The sequence below is a fragment of the Heterodontus francisci genome, chromosome 27 (assembly GCF_036365525.1).
Source record: "Heterodontus francisci isolate sHetFra1 chromosome 27, sHetFra1.hap1, whole genome shotgun sequence".
In the NCBI taxonomy this organism is placed as follows: domain Eukaryota; kingdom Metazoa; phylum Chordata; class Chondrichthyes; order Heterodontiformes; family Heterodontidae; genus Heterodontus; species Heterodontus francisci.
The window spans coordinates 28,529,491-28,541,753 of NC_090397.1; the positions used below are offsets into that span (position 1 = coordinate 28,529,491).

At 46.9% G+C, this 12,263-nt stretch overlaps 1 protein-coding gene and 1 long non-coding RNA gene across 4 annotated transcripts in view; one reads left to right on the plus strand and one right to left on the minus strand.

The window, feature by feature from the left end:
- Nucleotides 1–12,263, plus strand: part of LOC137384718 (laminin subunit beta-4-like) — a 148,924-nt gene that overhangs the window by 42,715 nt on the left and 93,946 nt on the right. Inside the window, exons 6-9 of the mRNA XM_068059036.1 lie at nucleotides 3,192–3,380; nucleotides 3,816–3,879; nucleotides 9,369–9,583; nucleotides 11,099–11,219. Coding sequence (XP_067915137.1) covers nucleotides 3,192–3,380; nucleotides 3,816–3,879; nucleotides 9,369–9,583; nucleotides 11,099–11,219 — 589 coding nt within the window. The remainder of the gene's footprint in view (nucleotides 1–3,191; nucleotides 3,381–3,815; nucleotides 3,880–9,368; nucleotides 9,584–11,098; nucleotides 11,220–12,263) is intronic.
- LOC137384719 (uncharacterized) overlaps nucleotides 1–12,263 on the minus strand; it is an 81,709-nt gene that overhangs the window by 39,307 nt on the left and 30,139 nt on the right. The window lies entirely within an intron of this gene.

Sequence of the window (12,263 nt, forward strand, 5' to 3'; positions counted from 1 at the left end):
ATTTTATCTTGGTAAGTTATTCCCCTTTGCGATCCAGCTGAGACTAAAAAATCATTCCTGAGGTGTGCCAAGGCTTTAAGTGAAACTTCTCTGAACTTGTTGCCACTAATTATCAGTGTACTGACGACAGTAGTTCATTACCAGTCACCCTCCTGCATGCAGCTCTATAACATTCCTCTGTTACCAGGTGAGGAGGAATCGTTGAGAGAAGTTCAATCTCACAGAACATTCTTAAACTGATGCCACTTTTTGCAATTCCAATGTTAAATGGTTCATTGAAATCCCACTGTATTCATTTCAATCCCCAGTGAGTTGTTAAGAGCAGGTTAATGGGGAGTTAAAAAAAGAAAATGCTGGAAACATTCAGCAGGTCAGGAAGCATCAGTGGAGAGAGAAACAGAGTTAATGGGCTGAATTTTCCCGGACCCATGGAGACAGGGTTGGAGGTGGGGTGGGGGGAGGGGTGGGGTGGGGAGGTGGTTGGTGGCTGGGAAAATAGGGGAAATCTGTGTCAGGACAGTTCCCCACTTCAATGAGGCGGGCAGTCAATTATGCTACTTGAGAGTCCAATTTGGGGCCATTTTCTGATGGAACAGGATCTTGCTGTCATCAGAGTGGCCCCCTGCTGTGTGCAAAGTCCACCAGCTCACCAGAGGCAGCCTCCTAGCCCCAATAAAGGAACCAAGGTCAACATCAGTCCTGCTGAGAGATTCCCCCCTCCACACCGATGGCCCGACCTTCAATCTAACATTTGCAGAAGCGTCAGAGAGTGCATCCATGTTGATGTGCTCTTACACTCGCCTACCTGCCTCAGCAATGTCTACACCTCCTGGTGGGCTGCAGGCCAGATTTCGCTGCGGGCCCTCTGATTGGGCCTCCCACTCCCCTGGTCTACCCACCAGCCCTAATTGGACAGGGCTACTGGAGGTGGCTTCTTAATTGGCCGCCTCCGGGAAGATCACACCCGATGTACCGCCATGGCCATTTCCGAGTTCCCGACCCAGAATTGAGGTTGTGACCCAACCAGGAAACTCCAGACCAATGTTTCAGGTCAATGATCTTTCAGAAAACTGGAAAAAATTAGTGATGTAACAGGTGTTAAGCAAGTACTCAAGCAGGGAAAGGGAGAAGATGGTGAAGTTCTGTGATAGGGTAGAAGGCAGGAGAGATTAAATAACAAAAGGGATGATTTTGCAAGGCTAAAGGAGATGGTGATGGGACAGGTAACGAAACCAAAGAGGAGGTCTAAATGCGAACAGCAAAATCATCACCAATGGCTGCAGTCTGAAAAAATGGGGGCGGAGGCTATGATCTGAAATTTTTGAATTCAATGATGAGTCCAAAAGTCTGTAAAATGCTTAATTGAAAGCTGAGGTGCAGTTCCAGGAGCTTATGTTGAACTTCATTGGAACAGTGTACAACGCCAAGGACAGAGAGGTCAGAGAAGGAGTGTGTGGAAAATTAAAATGACAGGAGACTGGAAGCAATGTAAAGGAGACTACATCCTGAGCAGTGAATACAGTATACTAAATTGGAGCAAGTACAAATAAATCGCTGCTTTACCTGAAGGGAGTGTTTGGAGCCCTGTCCAGTGGGAAGAGAGGACATAAAATGGCAGGTGTTGCATCAACTTTGCTTGCATGGGTAGGTGAATTGGGAAGATGAGGGGGTGTGGGGGTGATTGAGGAGCAGATTAGGGTGCAACAGAGGGAACAATCCCTCTGAAATGCTGAAAGGGGAAGGGAGGGCAAGAAGTGCTTGGTGGTGGCATCACACTGGAGATGGCAGAGGATGAACATTTGAATGTGGAGGTAGTTGGATGGAAGGTGGGGACACGGGGAAGCTGATTGCGGTTCTGGAGGGAGGGGATGGAGTGAAAGCAGAAGTGCAACAAATGAAAGGGACACGGTCGAGGGGCCTGCCAATCACAGTGGAGGGAAACTCTCAGTTGAGGAAAAAGAAATATCGGAAGCATTGGTATGGAAGGTGGCATCGTCAGAACAGATGCGGCAGAGATGAAGAAACTGGGAGAATGGAATAGAGTCCTTGCAGGAAATAGAATGGGAAGAAGTGCAGTCATGGTAGCTGTGGGAATCAGTGGGTTTACAGTGAATATTGATCAATAGCCTAACCCCAGAAATGGAGACAGAGAAGTTGAGGAAGGGAAGGGATGTTTGGAGATGGACTATGTGAAGGTGAGGGAAGGGTAAAAATTTGAAGCTAAGTTGATGACATTTTTCAGTATAGACAAGAGCAGGAAGTGGTGCTGATTCAACTATCAATGTACCAGAAAAAGAGATGAGGGAGGGAACCTGAGTAGGGCTGGAACAAAGGATGTTCCATATATTCCATAAAAAGGCAGGGATAGCTAGGACCCATACTTTTATTTAGAGGAAGTGAGGGGAGTCAAAGGAGAAGTTATTCAATGTGAGAACAAGTTCAGCCTGTGGAGGAGGGTGGTGGTGGATGGGGACTGATTGGGCATCCGTTCAAGGAAGAAACGGTGGGCTCTCAGACCGTCCTCTTGGGAATGGAAGTGTAGAGAGGTTGAACGTCCACAGAGAAAAGAAGGTTAGGGCTGTTAAAGTGGCAGAGGGTGTTGGAAGAGTTGGGATACAAATGCAAAGAGACTGAACAAAGGGAAAAGAAGTAGAGTAAAGATGAGAAGAAATCAGTTCAGTGCAGCATGAATAGGCCAAAATGATGCATCCACCAGGGCAGTCCTGTTTGTGGATCTTAGGAATGAGGTAGAGCAGTCTGTAGGTTGGAGACCGTGGAGGAAAGATCTCCAAAGGAGATGAGGTCAGTGACAATCTTGGAAAGGGCTTGATGTTTGTTGGTGGGGTCATGGTCCAAGGGAGATAGGAGGAGGTGTCAGAGAGGTGGTGTTCAGCCTGCTTTACGTAGAACTCAGTTCATCAACAACAGTGCCACCCTTGCCAGCAGGTTGAATGACAATATTAGGGTTGGACCAGAGGGCTGCAAGTTCAGAGGGAGGTTAGAGTGAGTGAGGGGAGCAGAGAGATTGAGATGGCCAATGTTACACCAACAGTTCTCAATGAAAAGATCTAGAAAGGTTGAGAGGCCAGAGGGAGGGGTCCAGGTTCATGGCGATTGGGCGGCACAATGAATCAACTTACATATCCACTCAGTGAAATAGTCTGATTAACCTGCTGTTTTCTCACCTGCAGACATTCCGTCCAGCTGCAATGTTAGTAGAGAGATCATCAGATTATGGTCAAACGTGGAAAGTGCTGCGATACTTTGCATATGATTGTGCACACCTCTTCCCAAATATCCCTGCTGGACCAGCACAGAAAGTAGCTGATGTAATATGTGATTCAAAATACTCTGACCTTGAACCTTCGACAGGTGGAGAGGTATGATGTCAAAATTAATTTACCACATTTTCAATACCAGTAACCCAACTGTTAGCACACACATGGGTGCTTGTTAATTATGTAAGTAGGTCATTGTTAGAAATTCATGGATCTAAACTGGATACAATCTTAATGTGACTTACCAAATCTATTCTATTGTTCACAAAGTTAGCAGCATCTCTCAAAATGCTGCAGTCTTGTGACACTCTAAAATCATCTTAAAATGATTTGCATATGTGTTAACATCAATCTGCATACCGATAAAACAGTCCCATGTCAATGTGATACAGCCTTTCGGTGATTTACAGCAATGACCATGAATAATTAATGAAAATATTTAATAATTGATCTTTTATAAATATTTAATGTTACAGTATATATTAATGGAAAAGTTTGCTGGTTTAAGAGAATTTTATTTAAAACATTTGTGTGCAGGTTGTTCTAAAAGCACTGGACCCACATTTCCAAATCTATGATCCATACCATCCCGAGATACGAGGTATGCACATTTATATTAAGTGCGTAAAAAGGTGATTTTCTGTGCAAAACTACATTCCTTGCGGTGACCTCCCACTTCTTCTGATATATTTACTAAGCTGAAATCAGGTGCCTTAAGCTGGAGTAAGGCAACAGCTCCTGTGTTGGTCAGACACAGGCTGAATTTAGTGAGTCCGCCATGGGTCCTGGGGGCAGACCTGGAAGTGTGTGCCGTTCCTGCTAGTCATGTGGGTGGCTAGCCCTCAGTGATCACATGGCGGGCGGCCACTTTCCATAATGGAGGCACAGGGCCTGGCTAATTACATGTAGAGGGCAGGATGCAAGATGCTGAATAGGGCATCAGATGACTCTGGAGCAGGTGCTGGCACCATATTTAAAGCCCTGCCAGCCCTGTTTCCATTGCTTCCTTGCGCTCATTTGCTGCTACCTCATCACAACTCACACCAGTGTTGCAGTATCTCTGGAGGACCCCCCCCCCACCCCCACTCCCCATCTCCTCGGCCCCCAAGGTGGACCCCACAGGATGGCAGAGACAAGTCACAGGGTGGCCCCACAGTTTAGTGATGCCTCCTTCCAAATACTTCTCCAGGCGAAAGGAAAAGGCGGGAGGTCCTCTCACCTGACCAAGCAAGCCCGGATGCAGATCGCTGAGGAAGTCAGCAGTAGTGGGGTCACCCGCCTGGCACTGGGTTCAGTGCTGCAAGAGGGTCAACGACCTCCTACGTTCTGCCAAGCTGAGTGCTCCACACCTCTGTCGTTTTTATTGATCGCAAATGGCTACACAGGATGAATCAGGCCACCTTCTTTCACGGCTCACCCCGAATAACTCCCCCGAGAACAGATGGGAGCATGAGCTATATAGGATACCCCAGTAGGGGACGAGGGGCTGATGGTAGCAGAACTGTCAGGTAGATCTCCCTTTGAAGTATGACAATCTCCTTTTTTCCACTTACAGGACAAGAAGGCCCATAACAGGAGGGAAACAGCCTGGACTGGCAGAAGGATCCCAGATCATCGATCTCTTTCAATAGCAGATAAGAGGCATTAGAATTGGCATCAAAGCAGGGCGGCCACTAAAATCAGATGGAGAGACTGGAGTTTCCGAGCAAGAGAATGAGGATTGCATGCCATCAATATGCAGATCACTTCTGGAGACCCATATCACGTATGGTTGGTGTGACGATCTGCACAGTCGAAACCACACATATTTATGTTCTCTCATGCAGGTCAGCATTCGCAGGAGACTCAAGCAGAAGGGGGACAGCCGTCAACCTCTGAGGAGGAGGAGCAGTCCGAAGATGCACTGTCACATGACTCACCTGCACCATCCACAGTGCAGATACTTTCACCTCAGTGGGTTTCCGCTAGGGTGTAGGATCAGGGTCAAGCTGGTGAGAGCACTGCACACATGCCCAGCAGCTGGCTGAGACTGAAACAGATGAGGGCTCTGACAGTCGGAAGACTATGGGTGGTCAGGCCCATGCTGAGCCCCAGGCTGATGGCAAATCTCTGGTTTTGACAGCACAGGGCATGCTGGAGTTGCAGAGAGGGGTAAGGCAACATCTGGTGGAGATCCCTATGGCAATGCACAGCCATGAACGAACAATGGAGGAGTCCATCCATGCCATGAGTGCTACCATGTCTCAAGCATGTGAGTGCATGGCTTCATCCATCGAGAGGTTGGCGACCCTCAAGGAGAGCCAAATCCCACCAATGCGCCTGGACCTGCACACCATCGCCTTGGCCATGAGCTCGACGCAGCAGTGGCAAGTCGAGAGAAGGACGAGGCGTCTGGAGTCTTCCCCAGGTCTTCATCCTTCTCTGGCCAGCAGAGAGGTTCAAGTGAGCCTTGAAAGGGAGGAGGAGAAGCTGACCTCCACAGCTGGGGCTCCCCTCAGGGCAACCTCTCCTCAGCCCCTCCGCCATTAGCTCAGCTCCAGCAGTTGTGACGCCCGAGGAGAGTCCTGCGCCAGTGCAGGAAACTCTCAGGCAACTGGGGCCCTCCAGGCTTCAGGCAGCCAGAGGATGGCCATCTAAGTCATCACAGGCCAAGGGGCAGTCCAATCAGCAGCCTGCCTCCAGCCCTGTTGCAAGCGATGGGTTCACACCTCATAGAAGCACTCGCAAATGTATAAAGAAAACCACCTAGAGATCATTTAGGCTCACAGGTGTTCAAAATTTGAAATATGCTGCATCATATAAAGTTCTTTTATTCAAGCAATTCACTGTGTAAAATTGATTATTCTATCATGCATTAATTGTGAGCTGCTGACTTCACCCTTCCCCCTTAGTAGATTGTCAATGTAGGCACAGCCCTCATTTGAATACGAGCTCCCATGGGCAATAGCACGTGGTTCAGCTGTGCGCTAGGCACAGAACACAAATAGAAAGGATGCCACAGACTGTATGCATTTAGGCAAGTCCTTATTGTTTTTATTCTGAGTGACCATCATGGTGGCTGGAAGCAGGTAAAAATGAGATTGTCTCTTGTCTCCTTGGCACATCGCTCAATCTACCGGGCCTCCGGTGCAAGGGCTTCAACACCCAGTGCTGCCTGCTCATCTCCCTCCTCCGCATCCTCCTCGTCAGTGGAGGAGTGTCACTTTGTCATGTCATTGTCATGCAAGGCCTCCCCCCTCTGCAGTGGTAGATTGTGCAGGCCACAGCAGACCACCACGATACTGCAGGGTTCTGATGGATCAATCTAAGCAACAAAATCTCATCTTCAGCAGCCCAATGGCCTGGTCGATGGTCGCTCGGGTGGACCCGTGGCAAGTGTTGTGCCTCTCCTCTGCTGCATTGTGGGAGTTCCTCACAGGCATGAGTAGCCAAGTCTTCAATGGGTAGCCCTTGTGCCTGATAATCCATCCCTGAAAGTAAGCGGGGGGCCTGAAAAGCTGTGACACCTGGGACTGTCGTGGCTGCTTCCCAGGAAGGGGGCACACACCTGCAGGAAATGCTTCTGGTGGTCAGAGACCAGTTGAACATTGATTGAATGGAAGCCCTTGATGAAGGTGGCTTGCAGGTCCGTTGGAGCCTTGATGGCCACATGCGTGCAATCTATCACACCTTGCACCCAGGGGAATCCAGCAATGGCCTCAAATCCGATGGCCCTCTCAGCCTGACTGCCAGGGACGGTCCGGTAGCGCACATAGTTGCCAGCCCTCTTGAACAAGGCATTGGTCACCTTCTTGATGCAGCAGTGGGCTGCTGCCTGGGAGACACTGCACATGTCCCCACTGGATCCTTGGAATGATCCAGACGCATAAAAGTTTAGTGCTACTGTGATCTTCAGGGCCACTGGCATTGGGTGATCACCAAATCCCATAGGACACAAATCGTCCTATAGCAGAGCACATATGTTGGTGACGGCCACCCTGGAGAGCTGTAGGCTTTGCTGACAATGTCGCTCGGACATTTGGAGGTATCTGAGTTGAGTCTGGTACACACTCTGGCACAGGTGGGTCCTTCTTGGCATGGCTGGCTACTGCTGCTCTCGTTATTGAGCTTCACGGTCGGGTTCAGCTGCGTCCTGGCCCTCCCTCCATTGGAGGCACTGCATCATGCCATTGGGGCCCAAAAATACAGGGTGTATGAGACCCATGCCAGGTGACCAGTGGGCCTCAAGAGCACTGTCGATGCAGAGACGACCCGGCTTAGCAGCTGACATTTTGCTACTTCTCCTGGCAGACTCCCTGATGCCTCTCAGTGCCCACCCTTGCTGCTAGCCAATCCTCTCATCCAGCAGTATGGGCACCCAACCCTCTCACCCAACAGTTTACTCACCCGATATAGCCACCAAACACAAGCCCCCACCTTGCAGAGCACCCAAACCCCCCTTGCAAAGCACCCAAGACTCCAACCCCCCTTAAAGAGCCCCCGAGAACCTGACTCGCCCCCCCCTACCTTTGCAGAGCACACAGCACTGTAGGATGACAGTGGCCTTCACACCCACCTCTTCCCCCATGCAGTGCTGGACATGGCTGCCAACCTATCACAGCATTGAGGCCTCACCTTGGTGCCGTCAGCTTTTAACGGTCAGGAATCCAAAGGCACTTGAGGCCCGCCCGCCATCCACTTAATCCCAAGCCCCCCCATTGAATCACGATGAATTAGATGGAAATGTATTAAAAGTAAGTGGTCCACCATTTAAATTACATTCCCATCGCGTGAGGGCGGCAATGCTGCCTTGGTGCTTTCCCGCTGCTGACTAAATCCGGAACCAGCGTCACGACGCCAGATTTCCAGACAGACACTTCCAACGCGATTCTCCATCCCCCCAATGCCAATATTCCCACTCCAAACAGCCGCACTAAATTCAGCCTATAAACTGCATCAAACTGACAGAAAACCTGCAGGTATAACTGGTAAATAAAGGAGGCTGGAAATTTCCAGGGGAGTGCACCCCGACACAGCTTTCAGAATGTGTTACCAAATACCTCTGGTCCTGACCTGAATGGACTGTTCAGAGTATTGGGAGGTTCCCTGTTTTGTAGCCCAATGGCAGTGCCCTCGGTACTAGGGCCGTATCTTGGCACCTGCCTGCCCCTACAAGCAATAACGAGAAGTACACTGTGCAGGGTCTAGGAGAGAGGTAATAGGCCTTCAAAGGTGAGAACGCTGTCCCACCAGCCCTTTTGCAAGGGTTGGGGGAGGGAGGTGGGGGTGAACGCTTTATAAATAATGTTCATTTGTTTGTTTAAACCTGAAATCTTTGGGGGCCCAGGCCATAATCCTCTGCCTAGACCACCCAGGCGGTTACTTCTACTGGCATCTGGAGGCCTGGTACACCTGGTCGGAGATTCAGGAAATCTCAGGGCTGAGAGTCCCTGCCACCTTCCTGTTCAATGGTCTTGTTTGGAACATGCAGACAGACACTCTGTCCCCACAGGGCTAAACGGAATCTCAAGGGCAAGCTCAGCGCTCATATCCCAGTTTGAAGCCATTCCACTGCCAGGGTTACAAAAGAATGCGCAAAAGGGGGCTGCAAAATTTCCGCTCAAAGGTTTTCAGTCAGTACAAACACCATTAATGTTTTCTGACTGAAGACACCACTTCTCCCTGAAGTTCAATTGTTCTTACTGGTCAAATAATGGATGACAATCTCTATATTGGTAACAATAAGCTAAATGTTATTCCATCCCATTCAATGATAAGAGAAAGGGGACCCAGATTTGTTTTTAAATGTACAGATGAGGAGTTTCAACAGACTCTTGTGGAATCAATTGGATGTGTTTTTTTTTGTTACTTTACAAATTTTGGAGAATGTGTATTTAGTAACAAATGATTCACCTACCAAGGGCAGACTGCACAATGGGGGTGAAATTGGTCTTCGCACAAAATGGGTGATAGCGAATCGGGCACCCAATTTAAACACCCCTCCCAATTTTATTTTTCACTGCAGTCAATGGAAAAACAATCAGCCAGTTTCACCACCAATGTTTCTTTCACACTTTGCTACACATCTAATTTCTGTCACGTCTTCCACAGAGCTTACAACATTTACCAATCTACGGATAAATTTCACTCAACTTCACACACTTGGAGATACGTGGTTGCGGAGAAGGCAGGCCGGACCTGATGAAAAGTATTATTACGCTCTCTATGAAATGGTTGTTCGAGGGAGCTGCTTCTGCTATGGGCATGCCAGCCGGTGTATTCCTACTGATAATATCAGAGGTGATGGATTCAGCCAGCAAGGAATGGTAAGAACCTCGCTAAAATTCATTTTTCTTATAGTAACTTTAAAAAGCAGAATCCTAATAGTCCGAAAATTATTTTCAAAAAATTAGATATAGAGGGTGAACATAAATACTGGACTTTGCCACCAGGAATCTTTGCTGTTGACCTCAATTGACTTTCAGGGTAAGGGGTGGGACGGTTCTCTATTTTGTAGCCCAATGGCACCTGCCTGCCCCTAGAGGCCATAAAGAATGGTGCACTATGCAGGGTCTGGGTAAGAGGGCCCTCACAGCAAAGGTGAAGGAACTGCCCCATCAGCCCCTTTTGCAAGGAGTGGGGTACTTCACATAGAATCATAAAATGGCACAGCCAGCAGGAGGCCATTCGGACCATCGTGCCTGTGCCGGCTCTTTGAAAGAGCTCTTTGAAATTCATCCCACTTCTCTGCTCTTTCTCTGTAGCCCTGCAAATCTTGCCTTTTTAAGTATATATCCACTTCTCTTTCGAAAGTTACAATCGAATCTGTTTCCACCACCCTTTCAGGCACTATATTCCAGATCGTACCAACTCGCTGTCCAAAAAATATTCTCTTCATCTCCCCACTGGATACTTTTGCCAATTATCTTAAATCTGTGTCTTTTGATTAATGACCCTCTAGCTGCTAGTGAAAATAGTTTCTCCCTATTTGCTCTATCAAAACTCCTCAGAATTTTGAACACCTCTGTTAAATCTTCCCTTAGCCTTCTTCGTTCTAAAGAAAACAATCCCAGTTTCTCTCCACATAATTTAATTCCTTCATCCTGATACCTTTCACATAAATCTCCTCTGCACCCTGTCCAAAACCTTGACACCCACTGTAAAGTGTGGTGCCCAGACGTAATACTCCAGCTGAGGTCGAATCAAATAATAAAAAAAATGAGCACAATAGAACATAAAATTGCCAGAACACTTACTAAAAATGCCGTAGTGCTAGAGTGTTCCTTCAACCAATTGTGTCGTAAAACAAAAACCCCACAATTAATTACATCGCAAAGCCAGAATTAGAGATTAACAAATCACATCTGAAAATGTTGACCAATCAGATAACCCAAACACTGATACTTATAAGAACAGCTTGCAGTTTGTATAGTGCATTCAATATAGAAAATATGGCAAGGTGTTTCACAGACATTGACAGAGAAAGACACTGGGGGGTGGGGAGGAATGTTCAGATAAGTGGCCAAATGCAAGGCAGCTGAACCCTGCTATGGATGGCAGAATAATGGATGGAGGAGATACACAGGAGTCAGACAATTGAAGGACATAGAATGGGATCTAAGGTTGGAGGAGTTTTGCAAAGGCAGGGCAAGCCAAGGTTACAGAGGATATGTAAAAGAGGATTCTGAATTTGATGTGTTGAAGAATGCAGTATTTCTTTTCCTTTGGGGGTTGCAATTTCAACAGAACTTCAATGTCGCAAATAAATGATTAAAAATTTGTAGTAGTATATTACTGGTCACAATTATTAAAATCAGTTTTTATTACAAACGTTTCTCTAGGTTCAAGGACAATGCATCTGCCAGCACAATACAGATGGTGTAAACTGCGAAAGGTGTAAGGACTTTTACAATGATTCACCATGGCAACCAGCGATAGGAATAGAAAGAGACGAATGTAGAAGTAAGGACTGTTCCACCTGGTTTTATTGATAATCTGGTTAACTTGACTCAAAATTCCCAAAAAACTCAGAAATGAAAACGGATTTGGATTTTGAAACATGCAATCATTTATACAGTGATGTTTTGATACATTCTGTTAGATAAATATGGAGGCCTTGAGATTCCACTTTGGGTGCAATCAGTGATCAGGGCAAATTGTTCAACTTTTAAGGAGTGGGTTTGTGGTTTTTTTTGCCCAAGTTTTCAGTCAAACTGATTTATATTTCACCAAACATAATATCTTCCATGAACCAGCATAATTGGGCAACGGTTTAAAACATAATTTTTTGAAAAGTTTTGCATTACAAATTTTGCTTGATGTATTTAAGAGTGGCAATTTTACTAATACAGTTTTACTGAAGTTTTACTAAAACAAAGTTTTACTAATACAGCTGAAAATGGGTTTATCACAAAAAGTAAGCATTTTTGATCAGTGTCTAGTGCACCATCTGTGAGTAACCCCTGCAATTTTAAATAATTGACAATTACTTTAAAAAAGAAATAAAGCAATTTATTAGTTTCATTGGTGCAATCAGTTTCTTAATAAATTAAAAAGAAATTAATATTAATGAGCTTTCAAGACGTGGCTATTACTCTCCTTGCATCTAAAAGAAAAGTTTAATTTTTATACACTCCTCCAAGGCCCGCAAATGGGCGCAATTAACAGAAACTCGCCATGGTGATTAATTCCATTAGGGCGGCACAGTGGCACAGTGGTTAGCACCACTGCCTCACAGCTCCAGGGACCTGGGTTCAATTCTGGGTACTGCCTGTGTGGAGTTTGCAAGTTCTCCCTGTGACTGCGCGGGTTTTCGCCGGGTGCTCTGGTTTCCTCCCACAGCCAAAGACTTGCAGGTGATAGGTAAATTGGCTGTTGTAAATTGCCCCTAGTATAGGTAGGTGGTAGGGAATATGGGATTACTGTAGGGTTAGTATAAATGGGTGGTTGTTGGTCGGCACAGACTCGGTGGGCCGAAAGGGCCTATTTCAGTGCTGTATCTCTAAA